This window comes from Myodes glareolus, chromosome 19, assembly GCF_982192425.1.
Source record: "Myodes glareolus chromosome 19, mMyoGla1.1, whole genome shotgun sequence".
NCBI classification, from domain to species: domain Eukaryota; kingdom Metazoa; phylum Chordata; class Mammalia; order Rodentia; family Cricetidae; genus Myodes; species Myodes glareolus.
In genome coordinates, this window is record NC_142044.1 from 16,791,273 (window position 1) to 16,811,184 (window position 19,912).

General features: G+C 43.3%; 1 protein-coding gene across 1 annotated transcript in view; it reads right to left on the reverse strand.

Annotated features, from left to right (window-relative positions):
• Ext1 (exostosin glycosyltransferase 1) overlaps positions 1 to 19,912 on the reverse strand; it is a 272,026-nt gene that overhangs the window by 14,466 nt on the left and 237,648 nt on the right. The window contains exons 3-7 of the mRNA XM_048457107.3: positions 19,302 to 19,409; positions 15,007 to 15,126; positions 7,506 to 7,638; positions 6,027 to 6,145; positions 4,147 to 4,242 (exon numbers count right to left, since the gene is read on the reverse strand). Of these exons, the coding sequence (XP_048313064.1) occupies positions 4,147 to 4,242; positions 6,027 to 6,145; positions 7,506 to 7,638; positions 15,007 to 15,126; positions 19,302 to 19,409 (576 nt within the window). The remainder of the gene's footprint in view (positions 1 to 4,146; positions 4,243 to 6,026; positions 6,146 to 7,505; positions 7,639 to 15,006; positions 15,127 to 19,301; positions 19,410 to 19,912) is intronic.

A 19,912-nucleotide genomic window follows, 5' to 3' on the forward strand; every position in this document is an offset into this window, starting at 1 on the left:
AAATAAATCTTGCCTGAAGACCAGAGACAAAGTGAAAAGCCACTATGAGGTCAAGCAATGGAGGGAGACACACACCTTTAATCTCAGGATTAGGGAAACAGAGTCAGAAGGATATCTGTGAGTTCAAGGCCACCCTGGGATATAAAAGATCAAGACAGAAACAAATCCAGTGGTGGTGATTCCCACTTTTAATTCCAGTCCTAGGGAGTCACACCTTTAATCCCAGCACTAGAGGGAATGTAAAATGGGAGGAGAGAGAGGCTTAGTCTGCTTAGTCTGCCATAGTCCAGCCTTGGTAGAGGTAAGACTTCTCTTCGCTGCTTTGCTTCTCTGGTTTTTGGCTTGAACCGCAATCTCTCTCTCTGGGTTTGTATTATTCGTGCTACAGAATATATTTTAGATGATTTTCCATCTGCGGTCATGGGGGTAAGAAGGCAGGTGAAACAAATGAAGGTACAGGAAGCTCATCTCTCATGGACATAGCTTCCTCCTGTGAGGAGCGCACCACACACTGACTAACACTACTTGATTAGCTCGTGTAAGTCAGGGAATGTTTGGGGCCCTCTCTTCATGCCCATCATCTTGTCCTATCTTTGTACCAAATCCATCTCATTGGGGGAAGCAGAAAGGTCATGAACTTCGCCTAAGCTGGAGGGTGGGTTTGTTCCCAGACGGTGGAATACAGCCTCAGGTTTGGGAAGAACTGAAAAGTGTGCATAGGGATAAATGTGAGATACCCGTCCCCATGTTCCTGTGAAAGTTAGGCTCCAAATTCACACCGAGAGGCAAGACATAGTTGATTTCACTTTGAAAACATGGGTAGCAAAGGATGGGTAGCCAAGTTTTACTGGAGACCAAGGTGATAAAAGGTGACACCTTACAGGTTCATAGAGGTACAAGATCCACAAAGAATCCCATGCTTTGCTTACACGGATAAGCTGGGCTTGTCCATTCATCTCAAATCCAAGATGTCTGCCTGTGAGCTAGAGGAGGGCCTTCCAGCCGTAAGGATGGGCAGCACCAGGCTAACCCATCTCAAAGATCAAGCAATGGACCTACAGTGTATGTGGCTGTGGAGACTACTCCCACATCTGTCAACTGGGTCAGGGTTTCTTTCTTTCTTTTTCTTTTTTAAAATCTCTCTCCGTCTTTCAAAATAAAATAAAACACAAAGCGATCAGCAACTCCATATACCCAGAGCTCAGAAATCTCTGCCCGAAGCGATTCTCCTGCCGCTGTTTACACGTCCGCCGAGGAACGCAGAAACCATTAGCTGGCAGCTTAGCAATGCCCTGACCTTTCCCGTGTTCAGCCTACAGGGGAAAACTGCAAAGACAAGCCCTATAAATTCACAACAGAACTTTGCAGCCAATGCGGTACAAATCAGTTCTCAAGTCCTGGCTAGAGAGGGAGAGAGAGATAGGGAAGAGAGGCCTAGTGCTGCTCCACCCATGGGCTCAGGCACTGGCTTTACAGAATGTCTGCCTGCCTGCCTGCCTGCCTGCCTGCCTGCCTGCCTGCCTGCCAGACTGCCTCCCTCCCTCCCTCCCTCCCTCCCTTCCTCCTTCTCTCCCTTCCTCCCTCTCTCCCTCTCCCCTCCCTCCCTTCCTTCCTTCCATCCTTTCTTCCTTTTTCTGAACCTATAGTTTATGAGCCCATTAGTGCCTAGGGCAGAAATCAGAGACTGTCAAGACATTGACTCAGTTACCTTCTTGAATGACCTAACACAAGGGAAGGAATAAACCCACAGGGTCAATACTGCATGAACTGGGTTCATCCTATTTGTTCAGAGAATTGGTTAACCATGTAGCCAACTCTTTTAGAAGTTATAAACATAACAATAAAATGGCCAAGACTCAGGAAGTTTATCATTTAGTACAGAGACAAGAATTCGTAGAAATAATTATACACACAGTATACAAAACTGGGGGGGGGGGGGTTCTAGGATGTATGTGCCTACCATTCCTGGCACGCAGAGTATCATTTGATTCTTTTAGTTCTTCTAAACTGGGTATTAGGATTATTTCTACTTACTGGTGGATGCATTAAGGCATAGAGATTAAAACACTCCTCTATGGTCATATAACCAAATAAGTCAGATTCTAGAGCTTGATCATAAGTCACAATATGGCAATGCATCTCAGAATGATAATATTTATTGGAATATTGGTGTATGTTAAAAAGGCACTAGGTTAAGTACTTGATGCGCAGTATTTCACTGAATCCTCAAAGTGGGCCTGTGTTTTAACCCATAGAGCAAGGCTGAAATGTGGACCCTTCCTTCCACAGGCTGTACCGTCCACAGCGCTGACAGTCAAGATAAAGGCACCCTAATCACATAGCCCACTGAAGTTAGTGGCCAAAGTGGAGGTGAAAGGTGAACAAATTACCATGAGCAGAGTTACAGAAATGGGCGGGGAAGTGTGGTGCTATCTCCTCATGGTGCTATCCCATGAAAGATGCTATCACATTCATCCCTGCTTTCTTGGGAATTTCTTCTCGCCTCTGGGAGTAAAGATCTCAAGTAGTGAGTCAGAGGGTGAAAATGTGTTGTGACCTGTTTTCCAGGGTGGCCCAGTCAGGAACATGAGACCCTATGCACACAGTCCAAAGAAATACAGGAGATATGGCCATCCATGGAGGCTTAACATCAAAGGATTCCAAAGCTCGAAGTTGAAAATCAGGCAGGGTTTCAGGTGTTAAGACTGGAACATACCTATCCCTCTAAGTCACTATTCTCTTGAGGAGGTGGACAAAGGACACAGCAGGCAGGTGACATTTTTGTGTCGGCCCCTTTTGTGAAGCCATGCATATGGTGACATGTATTCTTAAAGGACGGGGGCCAGGAGGCATGTGACAGTTCTCACAGTCACCGTTTCTTATCGTATGCTAATCACCCAGCTCCAATACCCACATTGACTGACACCAGATGTATGGATGCTCTAAGTACAATGGTCATATTCTCCTGTTTCTTGTACATCGATTACATAGTACCCAACAAAAGTGGGAAATGACGATGTAATGTAATATATTCTTTATCTTTTCTCCACAGGGCCATTGCTATTCTCAAAGCATTATGTTGAACCATATAGAATCATCACTTTTGTAGGGTCCAAAGCCAGTTTCAAATGGCTTGACCTAACAAAGTGATATTTTGCTATTCTGACTTGGGATGTGCTACCTAGCGTAGGATAGTCTCCTTGGGATTAGCAAAAAGCATCTCTTAAAGGCCCTGCTGCTCCAACCTCAATTTGACTTAGTAGTGATTGATTTCTTCACAACTGGGGAAGAACTCACCACTTAACCCCTGGGAGAGTGAATCCAGCTCTGGTAGTTAGTAGAAGGCAAGATTTCAAGAAGGCAGCAGAATGGGGGGTTGGAAGCTAAGTAGGGATGCTGAGAGAGGTGGGAAGTTGAGATAGCTAATCAGGACCTGTGCCAAACAGCCACCCAGATCACAATAACCAGTGGTCTCAGAAGAAAGCAGGGAGAGAGAAAATGTCAGAAGGCTGTCAATAGCCAGACACATGGCATCAGATGCCAGCTTAAGGCATTAGCAAACCCAGTTCTGAAAGGTCACAGGGTGTTGAGTTCTGAGAAGGGTGGACTGGCTAATGGAATGGATGTAACAGGCCAGGGAGGTCTTTGGCTGGAGGCATCGAGAGAAAATAAGAAGCAATGTCCTTCTGAAGACAAGGGTAAGGAAGAACCCTTATTCTGAAAGACCTAACGTGTTCGTGTTAGCAAACCACAAACCTTGCAAGTCCATGAGTAGCAGCAGCCTTATTCTGCCCTCGTCATTTATGGAAACACCGCTGAATTCATTCTACTCCCTTGAATTCATTTAGCGCTCACAGAAACCCTAGGTGGTATGCAGTGTGATTCTCATTTCATGAGTGAGAAAAAAAAAAAAGCCTTCCAGAACTTAAGGTTAGAAAGCTGCCAGAGAGTTTGATGCAAACCCGGGTTTTCCTGAGTCCAAAGCTGACGAAGCTGAAGACATTGAGAGGCCAGTACAGTGTTAGGCCACATAGTCCAGGCCCAACAACTCTTAAGCGGGACGTGGAGACTTCTAGAAGCAGCATCGACAAGGATCTGCGGAGCCCGAAGTCTCCACGGTGGCCTCACGTTGCCCCCTAGGCCTACCTTGCTTTCTCCTTCAATGACAATGACTGGTACAGCAGTGGCAGGCCAGCGGTGTTTGGCTGGTAGGGGCTTGTCACAATTCCACAGAACTATGATCTGAAAAGGACAGGGATCATTAGACAGCTGGCTTGGGTACTACCCCTCTCGGTCCCCTTCTAAAGGCTCTGCTTGTAGAAACGATCCGGGAAAGCTACATTTCAAAGTCAGTCCACACCCACACACACTTCAGACCCGCAATCTTCACTAACCAGACAGGGGCAGAAGAAATCTAAAGAATTATTCCCAGCGACTAGGATAGAACTGAAGGCGAAAGAAATACTCTCAAGGGCTGGGGAGGTGGCTCAGTCGGGAAAGGGCTGGCTGTACAAGTGTTTGATGCCCAGGACCCATATGGATGTCCACCTCCAACCCTAGCCCCTAGGAGGCTGAGGACGCCAGCTGAATCGGTAAGCTGTGGACTAAAGTGACTCTGCCTTAACATACATGAAGGAGAACAATTGAGGAAGACACCCAATGTCATCCTCTAGCCTCCATATGTATATGCACATGTGCACACATGCACTTGAACACACAAATGAACCGTGATATACATGCAAACATATAGACAAACATGTGCGCATGCGCATGTGCGCACACAACCCCCCCCCCACACACACACATACACATACACACACCACACAGAGCAGCTTGAAGTTTGCCGGAACTTAATCAAGTGTTTCCTAACTTCTGATATCTTCTGTTGATGAGTGCAATACCAACCGTGATCAAGTTAAATAAAAATGTATACTAAACATCCGAACATCTGCTGTGAACTTGCTCTACACCAGGCAATGTGGGCGACACAAAAGGATCTGAGGCAGAGGCACGAGGAGTTCCTGCTTCGGAGTCCTCGGAACAGCTGCTGATTTCATATGACTTTATGGTTCCCAAGAAAGGCAGCGAGCTCAAAAAGAGTCAGATCCCACTTCACTGCGATCTGACTCTTTTCGCATTTGTAAACCATCTTATTTCTACCATTCACAAGTGAGAAAATTAAACAGTGTCAAGACTACAGGGGTGGTACTGATTTGGGAAACACTGTTACCATGGATGTCATCCTCTGCTCTCTCCAAAAGTTGACACCGCCTGACACTAGCAAATTTGTTTCCGCTGTTATTCGTTATTGGATGTAGTGTTCCGTGTCCTGCCCGTGTTATTTTTCTTTCTTTCTTTTGGAATGACTTTATCATTTGGATATTTATAAATGAAGAAAGGGGCACGGGAGATGGCTCAGTCAGGAAAGTGCTCCACATACAAGCAGGAGGACCTAAGATCGACCCCCCACTTATGTGAAAAGCTAGGCATAATAGTGTGTTCTTGTAAACCTCGTGCTGGGTGGGGCAGCAGAGACAGGCAGATCCCTGGAGCTTGCTGGCCAGGTGGTGGAGCCTAGTCAATGAGCTTCCAGCCAGTGGGAGACCCTGTCTTAAAAAATAGGTCAGCAGTACTAAGGGACAACATCCTAGGTTCACCTCTGGTCTAAACACACATGCATGCATACATGTGCACCTACACACACATATAGAGCTCCCCAACCTCAAACATGCACGCACATCCATACAAAACAAGAAAAAAAAGGAGTAATGTGGCTTATATACTCTTTAGAAAATTTGTGTGTATGGTGTGTGGGGGGGCACTTTAAATCAAGGTTGTTCTGCCATCTCTACTTGTGCCGGGGTTCACTTTTTGAGAGTCTCTAAGTTGTTGGCAAGAGAGCATCAAGACCTGGCCAATCCCTAGAGTGACTGGCTCGATTGCTGCAAGGGTCCTGGAAAGTCAAGTACGAGACGGGTCTGAAACAAGGGTCTGGTCTGTCCGCTGCCGTGGGCAAGCGCACTCACCTGGGCACAGTACTGGGACTTGGCGGCAGCCACGAGAAGCTTCAACACTGGCTGGGACTGAGAGACCAGGGGTGTCACAGCATGGATGACTGCGGTGAATTTGGAGGGGGGCTTTAAACCTGAAAGGGAATGAAGAGAAGAACCTAATGACACATGGAGACACAAAACTCAGAAAAATCTCCAGGCTCCTGCCATTCTTCCCGGAGCTAACGTCCCCTCCGGCACATCTGTCCTTTACTTCTTAAGGCACTGACAGAACTGAGAAAAGTGAAAGCCGCTAGGTAATGACTCCCAGCCGAGGGACCTCTAGAAACTGCTGCCCAGTGTTCATCCCCAGCTTCTTTGGACTTTCTTCTCTTCTCTTGGTGATGCGTGTCATCTTCCTTGTTTTAAGGTACCCAATATCCGTCTATCCATGCACCTCACTCGAGTCATTTACCTGCTACTAGGCATTTCCCTAAGCACATTTTTTTCTACTACTGCATTTGCATGTCTCTGAATCTTAACTGGAGGGTTTTGTACGACAAACAGTATTTCATTTAATGATTTGCATGTAGGAAAGGGTCAGAGAGCAACACCTAGCACTCACGGCTTTCAAGCTAAATATGTATAATTTTAAAAGGGTAAAGTTGCTTTGGAGAACATTAGTCTGGAGTGGACAATCTTGATTCCTCATCATATGAGTTTGAAATATACTTTACTGTCTGGGTTTCCCAGAGTTTACCAACCCTGAGCTAATGTGCCAATGATGCCACTAACATGAGAACAACTGGGGTGCCAACTATGGAAATGCCTACAGTAGCACCAACAGCCTCTGCAGAGCGGTGGCCCTGTGTTCACATCCTTTGTCCCACTGAAATTCAATTAAAGCTGCTTGAGAGCAGACTCTATCTGATGTGATCTTTAATTTCAACAACTAGGCTTGCCTTAGCTCAGCATATGAGAGGAACATGAAAGAATTAATAAATTTGCCCTTTTCACAAATACTTGGTTACTTCTTCTTTCTCTTTCTTAATTCAGGTTTTTCTAAACATGTAGTAAACGAACTGAGATTGTGAAAAGAAATCAAGGAGCTATCTACACACATGCACACCTCTATACACACATGCATATCTATGTACACAGATGCATATCTATATACAAACATGCATTCCTATATACATACATGCATACTTATATTCACACATGCATACCTACACACACACATTAGGTTTGTACTTAATTTGTTGTCATGTTCAAAACGATCTATAATTTAGGAACATTTCTCAATAAAAGAAACTCTACCAAACGTCTGTATGGCTGCTAAGATGAGAGAGAAGGCTTCTTTTCTGCCCCCAATACTCTGATATGTATTTACATATCTTGATTGCGAGTCTCCACTGTTAAAAAGGTTGGGACTACAATCTCCAATGCAGACTGCTGGGGAGAATGACCACTTCCGGGGTAGCAAAGGCAGCCTCCTCCCAAGCATTCACTTACCTAAATTAGCATAGAAGTAAGGGAAATCTCCCAGGTACGAGGAATACTGCGGTAGGACGAACAATCCTCCAGGATGTTTGTTCCATATTAAACTGTTTCGTGATATGTGCTTGAATATTCTGTCCTGAATAATCTAGAAAACAAAACAGCATGCAAGGAGGGTGAGTATCTGGATGATACTTTCGAAAGGTCTTGCACAATCCCAGTTAGGAGATGATGATGTTAAAAAGACACAACACACCCTACCTGGCCCTCCTCCAATTCTCTGTTGATAAAAATGTCTGCAAGACAAAGCAGTGATTGACCCCCCAGGACAATATGAGGAAGAGAGGCACAGGGACTAATACAGTTTCTCAAGTCCCATTTTAATCATAAAATTCTGTTATATTTTATTTATAAAACAATGGTCCTTGCTAGTTTCAAGTACAGTCTATAGAACTGTTCACAACATCCCTGGTGGTGAAACATCTATATAAGGATCCAGATGTTATCAGCAAGATCTGTTCTGGGTGCACAGCAACATCGGTGTGGACCATGCGGAGGAGGATGTGAAGACAAGAGAAGGCAGGCACACTCTCTTTATTCTTCTAATTTGGGAGGGAGTTTTAAATTGCCTGTCATCACCATTCATTCTCTTTGCGAAGTCAGTTGCAGGACTTTGAATGCTTGGTCAGCTCAGGTTTTTCTGTATCTCCACTTCAGAAAGCTCACAACATCCAACATAACAGGACAGGATCCACGGCAGATGAAGACTAATCATTGTCAAGCTAGTTCATTAGCTGCCTTGGACTTTGGGACCTTGCAGATCATTAAATTCTACATTTAGAGACAAACCTTCTCCCAACCTGAATCATTTGTCAGCTGAATGTGATTAGTCCACTTTAGGGCTTTCTCTCTGACTTTCAAACTCTTGCAATAAAACCATCGACTCATTAAGATATGATGTGGCAAATAATTAACTTCATACAGAATAGCATGTCTCCAGCACAAAATGTTTTAAACTTTTTTTTAAAAAAAAAATCCTAGGGGCTTAGTTGAGGGCTACATATAAAACCCCGAGTTTGATTCCCAATAATCAATCATCAGCCAATCAATCCTTTTATAAGTTTTAGGAGCCCGAGGAACTATATCAACATTTTGCAGGTCTCCATTCAAGGAAATGTGAAGAAAGTATGGAACTCCAAGACTTGCTAAGCTATGAAAGTGTTCCTCTATCTCACCCCATGGTAGAGAATGAGAGCGTTACCGAATGTTTTTTTTTAAGCCTCCCTACTGAAAGGAAGTAGGAAAGAAATTGAGAAGAACATATAATCTCAAACCAGTAATATCTGCATTTTGTTTTTCACTCAGATCAAAGCTGCCCTTTTTTTATGGTTAGGTAACTTTCTGAGTTGCCAAGGATTTTAGGAATCCAGCTATGATGCCAGTATTTACTGACTGTGGTACAAAGGCATGGCTTGCAATGCTGCCATCCAGACAGCTAGTGTGAGCAAAATGTCATGGCTGGAAAGAGTTTTACACAGCGAGTGACTCTTTGTGTAACTTTTATTCCATTGTTTTATTTCCTTATATTTTCCAAATCTAAGCTATTAATTTCCTTTTATAGTGTTCCATTTAGATCTCCTTTTGTTTTCTTCCTAAATTTATATGCCTTTCAGCATGTGGTCACATAAATGATCTTGGATATCAAGCACAGAATAAATTGGCAATAGACAACATTACAAAGTCAAGCTACAAACAAATGGCATAAAACTCAGAGCTGTTACAAGTAGGTCATCCTTTTCCTGGGTCTTGGAGAGGCAGGCTTCCCGGTCACAGACGATCCTCGGGATTGAAAGTCACAGCACCGTTTTCTTTCAAATTTCCAAATGTGACCATCAGTTATGGAACACTCTTGAAATCCTAATAAGCATTTCACACTCGGTTCAAATTGATCTTGGCAAAAAGATACTGGCACCATTAAGACTGCATAGCAGACTTAACCTTGGCCAAGTGATGTGCAGCCTCTAAGATTCATCCTCTCATTGGTAATGGAATGACAACATATCAATAATATTTATGGCAACCCTCTCAGAATGTAAAATAATCTGACTAAACTCTTATATTTAAGATTTGAGTTTGCCTTTCAAAAGAAAAATCTTCCAGGGCCTCTGTGTCTTTAATGCCAGCCTGGTTTATTTACAGAGTTAGATCCAGGACAGCCAGGACTATGCAGAGAAACCCTACCTTGAAAAACAAACATACAAAACAAAAACAGAAATAACGATTCTCGTTTTCTAGACATACACAATCTAGGTCTTTTTAACATATTTCCCCATAGTACTCAAGGCTTATTTCTCTGAATTGACCAAAAATAGGGTAATTTTTCTATGCAAAGAAATGCAAATACCCCTAAATAAAAAGCTTCCATATTCAGTATTGATTCATTAGGACTTGGGTTTGGGGTATGAACATTATTAATGCTGTCTGAATGAGTGGCCAAATGTATTTCTAAAAAGCTTATATAGATCAACCCGCATTGTCAAAGTCTGAAAGAGTTCGGCTCTCATTCCACCAAGCAGAAATGCCATTTTCCAATCTCCTCATGTCTCAGTTCTCCCTGTTCCTTCACTGAAGGACACCTCTCAGGACTCCTGGATGGCACTAAGTGTTCACACCATAGATTTCGATCTAGAGTCTACGTGAAGATAAACTAAGCAAATGAGCCTCGAGTCTATGTTGCCTAGAGTTCACGTCCATTCTTGTCCTTAGCAGGGCGAAAACTAACCAAACGACTCACTGTGTCTGAGAGCTAGGCCAGTGGGCACCTGTGACATGTGACCCTTGAGCTCATCTCGTGAACACATATACTATACTGCTTTGTGTATAAGGATGGCATTTCCTTTACCTCCTCTGCCTTTCTGCTTGTGCTGAGTTCTTGGGTAATGCAAGCCCCGAATTAAGACAGGAAAGCAAGTATTATCTCCCTTGCAATTTGTCTGTGAGGTCAGATTGTTACTATCCAATCTTGGAATGATAGAATGATATAGAGGGATTTGACAGCTGCTATAAATACATAAATACGAACGAAGTATATGGTTTTAATGATTAAACACACACACACACACACACACACACACACACACACACACACGTCGCTAAAGAATTATGTGGCTTAGATCCAAGGGGAAGAAAGCCTTTCCCAGGCTCAAAGATGAAAACAGCCCAATGTAAGATTCTACTGTGATGGATGTTACACATCCAGCTGTTGTTGGCGGAGAATGGAGCTCTGCTAACTTAATAGACAAGACGCTGGATCCACAAAGTAACTCACCACAAAAGAAAGATAATTAATGAGATATGATCTTGTGCCTGGCAAATTAGCAATGCTGTGTGTTATGTTTTAATTATAATACTGAAGGTACAAGAATGCAGCAAGGGAGGGTCTCTCCCAGACAGCTTGTGAAAGTCTAGGTGGATGTAACCATTTACCACACTGGTTTTCCTGTTGTATGCAACGAGATGTACCATTTAATGCAGCCTTTTTTTCTCATATACACTGCTTTACTTTGAAATATCAAGAGAACATATTAATTACACAAACAAGATAGATTCTTTGCAGCAAATTAACAAAGACTAAAGGGAAAAAAAGTAAATTCAGTTTCAAATAATCTCCTGCTTAGAAAGGGTCCAGCTATGGGACAAAAAGGACTCAGAGGTCTAGAGTGCTTACAGAGGACCCAGGTTCAGTTCCCAGAACCCACATAACAGTTCACAATCATCTGAACCAGTTCCTGGAGATCCAACACCCTGTACTGGCCTCTGGGGGCACTGAATGTATGTGCTCCACATATATACATACATACATACATACAAACATACATACAAACATACATACAGGCAAAACATTCCTACACACAAAAAGTAAAACACATAAATCTTTAAAGGATACACCTAGCATTTTATATTGCCTCTTAAGAATGTTTTCCCCTCAATGTGTATGAGTTTCTATCATTTTGACCAAAATGAAAGATGGTTCACACTGTTTGAATTACTTCCTAATCAGTTTTTAAAAGTGCATGATACATACATGCCCTTACTGCATTTGGTATCCGTACAATATTCCTCAGTGCAGATGTATCACAGCTGGTCAACCTGTTTCCAACTACCTGACGGAGCATGTGCAATGCTATAACTAAAATAAACACTGTGGTCTATGTTGCTTGCAGCTTTGTTCATTGGGTCATTATCTTTTTAGGAAAATTGCAATGCGGTGAAGTGCGGGGTGAAAATTATGCTTTCTTCTAAAGGTTTTAGCCTTTCCAGAAGGGCGCAGAGTGGGTAGCCAATCTCCAACACTCTAACGTGAGAGTCTTTCTCCTGCACCCGTGGTGGCACCGGTGCCAGGATGTCCTGTGACAACTACTGACACGTGATCGGTGGAAAGTGGTATTATATTTTCACTTTAACTTCCTTGAGTGAGGACAAACATCCTTTTCACAGTGACTGACGCATATCTGGCACAACTGCATACCCTTAGGAACAATTAACTAGCAATTAAGTCACTCTACACCTATCTTCCCATCTGTTCTCTTATACACACACACACACACACACACACACACACACACACACACACTTCCACAAAGGATTCTATAGATACTTCTTAAGACTAAGAGGGGGTCGCATACTGATAAACTCACCATAGACTGAAAATAAAATAAGTTGAAAATGTACTTACTATACCCATAAGTATTTACTATACCCAAGCTAGCACAGTAACTTAGCAATGCAGCACACTGGGAACATGAGTGTGGCTGACTAGGAGATAGGACTCACAGCCACTGTCCAGCTTCATGGAACAATTATTACTTCACACATATTTATTTATCAGTTTACATGTCAAAAAGATTCACCTTTTCTTAACCACACATAAACTGTGAACCTTTGCCCCAGTTTTGCATTTTCTTTGTGGTATCTACAGCTATACAGAAATTTTCATGGTGTTTATACTCATATTAATAGTGTTTTGTGCCCCAGATCATGCTCCAAACAGCTTCTTTAACTTAAAATTACACAGCTCTACCCAATATCTCATCCATTTTACTACCTTCCCTCTTTGTGAAGTGGGGAGTGTGTGGGGAGTGCCCACCTGAGTGGAGGCCTGTTTGCAGCGCAGAGGTTGACAGTTCAGGACAACTTCCTCAGTCCCTCTATGCCTCAGTTTTTGAGGCAAGGTTTCTCAATGAACCTGGAGCTTTCAGTTTTGGGGAGACTGGCTGAACATCAGGTTCTGGGATCTGCCTGTCACTGTCCCCACCAGCACTGGGGTCACAGGCATATGTCACTACACTCGGCTTTTACAGCCAACACTTTTATTTTATATATCCACTATTATATGAGCAAATTTAACTTATTTGGAATCAAATAACATAACTCATATTTTCTCTCATCTGAAAAGCTGGATCAAAGCTGTCTTAATTATGATGGCTTTATAATGTGTGCTAATTAAACCATGGAAATAAATGGTCCTTACTGCTTTTCAATAATGCTAGGCTGTGTTAAGGCATTTATTCTTCAGACTAAAGCTCAGAGTAATTTTTGTCATCTTCTTTTAAGACTTTGATGTGCAGATTGAGCAGAATTGCTATCTTGACAATCTATTCTCCACCTCACTAGACTTTTTCTTATGTCCCCCAATTTCTTCTGTCGTTTCCGTCAAATAAAAATAAAACAATATTTTTTCAAGTTTATAAAAACGTAGTAATTTACCAAAATATATTATGACCTTGGTAACGCCTGAACTCTTTGGTTCAGTAATCTCATTTCACGGACACTATCCTAAAAGAATAGGTAAAGATAGGGCCCCAAATGCATGCAGAAAATGGGCTAAGGCACTGCATACATTGCTAGTCATCTTCGCAGACAGCGGTAATCACAACAGTATTCATAGTGACCTGCACCAGATGGGGAGAGGCTTACTACAGGACGGCATTAGGATGAAGACAGATTAAAACACGATCTGAGGGTATCGGAGGACAGCAGCAGGACAGGAGAAAAAGACGAGGATATACCCGAAAATGCACCAAGTAGCACAACAGAACACTCTGGAAAGAGTTAACTAAAAGCATGAGAAAACAACTCAAGAAAGGGGGAAAAAAGGAGAAAAAGGTTATTTTTAAAGGAAAAAAACCTTCAATCTGACCAAAAAAATAAAACCAAACAGGAATATAAATAATCAAAACAGGCCTTCTGTTTGCCTAGCTTCAGTATGTATGCCAGGCATGTGCATGGGAAATCCTGGTGATGGGTTTCCTAGGGCTGAGATCTGGAGCCCAGGTGAGGCCCATGTGGAAACGGTCCCACTGCGCTTTGAGAAGCACTGACTCTGACTCTCACCACAGCAAGAACACTATCCTGTGGACCAAACAGTTGACCTCGGATTCTGCAATATTACCTGGGTATCTTGTGTTTACTCTAGATTATATTAGCTTTCAGTGACCATTAATTTCCAAACGAAAGACTCCCCAAGTGTGGAATAAATCGTCCCGGCCATTCTCTAAGTACCTGGGTCACCTCAGGAGCCTGTTGGATCGCTCCCTTTCTCACAGATCTGAAACGCACGAGTGTGCAACTTTCTCCATTTTTTTTCTTAGCTCTTTGCAGTGCTCTGTGTAGCCTTGGGCCACTGCTATCTGCTCTGCTTCCTGTGGTTTTAATCATTTTCATGATTTTCTATTTTTCTCCGGCCTCAAACAAGGCAATTTAAGCGAATGAGGCTATGCCTCAGTGGCAGAGAGCTTTCTCAACATGAACACGGCTCTATGTCCAATTCCTAATGCTATGTGCATGCTCGCACGCACGCACACGCACCCACACAGAAGCACGCATGCAGAGTAAAGTACTTGAAGATAACTATCCACTCCCCTGCCCGAGTTTCTGTTTTGATAAAGGCTAACACTTTCTGTACCAGCTGGATACAGTGAGGATAATGAACTTTCCTCTTGACATAACCTTATAACACAGGACGCTGGTTGGTGAGATTGTATGTGTCCACAGAGTCAATCTGGCTGCCTCTTCAAATGCTATATACTTATGGTGGTGACTAAACCAGTCATATCTTTAGAATGGTAGAGGTGATTTCCCTTACTTGGTCATTCTCTTCTTTTCTAAATGCGCTCTGGAACTATGTCTTTAAAGGATGCCATTGAGCTGGAGTGACAGGAAGACAGTCATTACCCACGGATCTCTAAAACTATGTCCGACAAAGTCAATCTCTGTGTCCAGAGCACGGCTTCTCTCCAGGTCACTTCTGCGCTGAGAATTTGTCAGGAATGATGGCATTTGCTTGGAAACGGCCAAGCAGATGGTGGGGGGGGGGCAGTCACTCACATGTTCAAGGACAGAAAATTTGATTTTGTCCCGTTTGACCAAACGCACGACCCAAGAGTGGAAAAGAGGTTGAGAAGAAGAAAAAAAAAGCATCATTATCCAAGATCAGGAGCCACGCGGTCTCACTTACCTCTAGTGTAGTTAATACAATCTTCTCAACTGAAGAAAAATAAGCCTCCCACAAGAACTGTGTCTGTTGTCTAAGTGCTAGGATTTTATCCTGATGAATAGACCTGATTGTAGAAGGAATCTGAAACATAAGAAGAACACACGGTAATCACAACTGTGAAACAGAGAGATGCGCTTGGTCAAAACAACCCCGTGGGCTGCACTTTTATTCTTCATTGCCTTCATTGTATAGCAAGTAGGTCTATTAAAAATCACCAACCACCAGGTAGAAATGTCCCCCAAGAAATGCCAGAACAAACCACAGGTCTAGAGAAGCGGCCTGGAAGGCAGTCAAATGCATGCAAGTTGTGTGTTGGCTTAGCTCAGTCCTAAGATTCCATAGTAGCAGATCAGCTGTCCAGGGTACTCCTAGTTCTGCCGCCTCCTCAAGTCCAAAAAAAATCTTTGGCCCTGACATGGACAGTCACATTTTCCCAAGAAGTAGATACAGGCTTTGGAGAAAGGAAAAAAAAAAGTTTTCTAAGAAGTGTCACTCCAAGAACCATAAAGTATCTAAACATGTGAGTTTCTAGAGACTGTTCACGAGCCTCTGTGTTCAGTACAAACAGATTTAGCCATGTCTATGTGCAGATGCTTCCTCTAGCCTTGTCTGAATCTTTGTACACCTGAAAACGCTTTCCTCTTGGCTTCAGCCTTTACCCCAATCTCACCGAATCTCCCAAACAAACACTGTTTCCTCATAGGCAGCTTTATACCAAGTTAGGTAATTTTGAAGGAAGGCCTTCCTTGCTGTTCATACTGCTATACATTTAGTGGCTAAGAGAATCATCCTTATGCTGGCTATACAAGAAGTAAGAGCCTAATTGAACATGACCACCTGAAGCTATCATCAGGATTTTGCTATTTTTAATAGCAGCATAGCTTGACACTACAGTACAGGTGTTAATGGTACCAATGCGGCATTCTGGTTCTACCATTTACTAGCGGTGCTTCCTCAGATGAATTAGCTGGTCTCTCCGATTACTCATTTCTAATATGATGGTTGGAAAAAAGATTATGTAAGTGCTTAGTACAAGGTCTACAATATGGGAAGGCTGCTTTATGGTTTATTATTACTATTACCATTGTTGACACAGGGAGTTGCTATTTCAAGCTGGAGCAATTGATTCTACGCAAAGCTGGGCAGTTATTTACTGTCTGCTTGTTAATTCTAAGATGCACTCTTTGGATTTCTGGCCGAGTTCCCTAGGCTTGTTCCCCGACTGCACCGACAGCTCAAAGTGTGACCACGTTTGTAATCTATCCTCTTACGAGTGATTCTTTCTGATTATTGGCTGCCCCGTTGGGCTCCCCATTCTGCATGCGTGCCTCCCTCCTATGCGGTGAATAAGGCAGACATGGGAATCTGGGCTAGATGAGGAACGCTCTGCCAACCACATTAAACAGAAAGTTACCCCAAATACAGGAGTACGCTATACCTAAGTTCCCCGTAGAGAGGAAGGACGTGGTGGCACACTGTTATATTCAAGACCACCCCTAGGAGAAGCAATGAACATTCCACACAATAAGAATGGGAGGAAAAGCTGACTTGCTCTGTCAACATCCCAAACTGGGTGCTAAATCTGTGCTTTGAAGAGATCATAATCCTGCAAAATATATGGAGGCAGCAGGTAAAGTTGAAACACTGGGAGGCTCAAGGTCAAGTGGAAATAAAATATCCTTAGAGGAGATAAACCATTCATGACACAGATCCTTGATAAGTCAGGAAAATTTATTTTTATTTACTCACTGAGAAAATGACCTAGATTGTCAAGGGAAAATTAGAAAAAAAAAAAAAACCAAAACCCTGATCCTCTATTTTCATAAGCATGCCCTTTTAAATGTCAATGGCATTCTCTAAGTCACACAGGTTGGCATGGCTGTTTTTATCACGGCCAGGAAAATTAATCCATCAGGAAAATGCCAAAAGCTACCATTGCTGCACGGCCTCCAGAAAAATCAAGTGCATGGTGCTTCAAAAGGGAGGAAAGAAACGTCACAAATGCAGGCTCGAGCCCAGCCCCCGCTCTTCCATGGCTGCATCATGTCTTCACGACTTCTGGAGCTGTGTGCGCTACCCTTTCCTATGTAGAACTGCACTGTCTCACAGCGCTTCACGAAGTGCTCTGGAGGCCAACGCCAACTGACTGGCCGGCTGGAGTTCCAACTTCTAACGGCATTTGGCTAGTGGTTATTAATCTGCTTGTCCTCCGAGACAGGTAGGGGGAAGTGATAAATTAATTCCGATTTGGAAGGGATGATTTAGAAGTTGAGGAGCCCAATGGAGTCCTAATAAAAGGTTATGCATGGTAACAAAGCTAATGGGACCGACCAGAAAAGATACAGGAAAGCCACGGGATGTTTCTCGGTGACAGGATGACAAGAACATATGGAACTAAAAACACCAGAGCTGTTCTGAAACAGGAAATGGAAAATTGTAACAGAACAGAAAACATTTCCCAGAGCGCACACTTGGGCTCTGTGCCAACTCTTTAAACCATTGTTAACAACAGTGCAGCCACTGTTCAATATGGAGGCAGCTGTGTAAAGACAGATTGCAGACGAGGAGGGAAAAATACCAGAAAATGTGGGCACCGGGGTATGAAAAATACAATCTTTAGAGTCAAGTAAAAAAAGGGACTTTAAGGCTCAGCGGTGGTGGCACACACCTTTAAACCCAGCACTCGGGAGGCAGAGACAGGTGGATCTCTTTAAAAGTTTGAGGCTAGCCTGGTCTACAAAGCGAGCTCCAGAGCAGGCTCTGAAGCTACACAGAGAAACCCTGTCTCGAAAAACAAATAAACAAGAGAAAAAAAAAGTGACTTCAGAAGGTGAACTATCTGTCAGCTTTGGTGAGGAAATAAGACACTGGACAGCCACACTTCAGTGTCGGGCATTTCCCATCCCAAGATAAGCCCCAACTTGTCACAGCAAGGGAGCCATGAAGCATAAATGGAGAATAGGACCGATGATTTTCATACCCAAAGTTTTCTTTAATGAGCATGTATTATTAAAACAACATAAAAGGAAAGACAAAGGCAGTGTGGGAAAGGACCACTCACTTGGAGTGAATGACTTAGACATCTACTATCTCTACATGGTGAGGTTTTTTTTGCTCACTATGTCTAGGAGGATGTCCCTATAGAATTACGACAAGCCATAGTTGCTACAAGCATTAGCTTTTCATAAGACCCCTCCCCCCGCCCACCAACCTCAGAGAGCATCTTAGAAACTATGTTTTGTTTGGAACAGAAGGGGCTAACTTCAACGAATGGGCTCATATGTTCAGAGTACACATTCCTCCACATTTGTGCTGAGGTTCCAGCAGGGGCAAGATCACAGACCTGAGGACCTCATGAAAGGAATGTTCTAGAGCTGTCGTGGCCTAGGCTTGATGAGTCCACAGGCTCTCCATGAGAGGCTGTATTACCAGGGACCTTCAGAAGATGACTAGAATCCCTCGCCAGCCCCTTAGCAGACCAGCCAGGAGCCCAGAAGGAAAAATCAAAAACACAGTTACAAGCTCACGTTTATGGATATCAATTACTTTTGTTTTTAAAGCAAGAACGTTAGAGATAATAATTCCACTTTGTGGAGGTTTAAAGATAAAGTGTTTCACGCCATGAAAGGAAAACATTAACTGTGCAGTGAGCGTGTGTGGCAGTTTACTGTGACCCTCAAACATCGTTGCAGGGGGCTTGGGAAATCCTCACGGATTTTTGTTGCCCTTCCATTTCTCTGTGCGGGTTGCATTGCCTCCCCTTGGGCAACTGAAACTTTTATTAGGGCTCCCCCCCTTTTTTTTAATATTTCTCCAAGCGGCAGCCCTCCTGCAAGGACTCAGAGCACAGTACTGCTGTAGTGGGAACACTGGACACAGCAGCCAATCCTAGGGCTCGAGCTCTGCCCTTAACCGGAAACGAACACAGGAACCAAGCAAGGGATCTGAGGGAGTGCCAAGCCTAAAAATTTTGGTGCTGAAGCTGGGGGGTGAATGCACCTCCCCTCCTTCACCCAACAAAGCTCGGGCATTTTATCACCTACTTCCCAGAATATATTCTGTGGACCTGGACAGATTTTGTGTGGGAAAGCGAACAATATCATATTAAACGACTTCATATTCACGACGACACAGGCAATTTTCTCCCGATAAAATTTCTTTTATGGAGCTGACCTTTTGGATCCATCTTCTTTGAAAGTTTGGGTGGGGGCAGCAATAATGTGCTGTCCCGCCCAAGGCCACAGCCCCTTCCTTACCTGTAATAACAATCTCTCATCGCCGATGACGGCAGCTTGGTTCCAATTAATCACTTCGGAGAATGGCAACTCCCATCCATTGCTGAGCATTACAGGGACACAGGCAGCCTGAGCGGAGGAAGGATTTCGTGAGGACAGTGACAGCATGGACCATTCCAATCAGGAAAAAAATCAGGACAAACTCAATTACTGGCATTGCTTATGTTACATGGTCCCGGACTGCTCAGGCCAGAAAGAAAGTAAGTGGTTCGGAATTAACAAATCACACGGATTGCAAGACTTCAAGTCTTGCCTTAGAATGATACTACCCTTCTCTAGTCTAGTACATATGATTTGGTTGGCCTTACTTCCATGGAAATGACTGGCCTTGTTGCAGAAGTTTTATTGATGCAACAAAAGCTTTCACCAATAGAATCTGAGCAGAAAATCAACCTTGAATATAACAATTTTGTCGATGTAAGTGCTACATGATCCACTTCCGCCATGATTCACCCCAATGTCGTGAGCTAACAGAAAGCAGGAGGGGGCCCAGCCTTCCTAGGTAGCTCTTTGTGAACTTCACTATTGCAGTAACTAGCTTTCCTTTGCCCTATCAACACCTAACTCAAAAC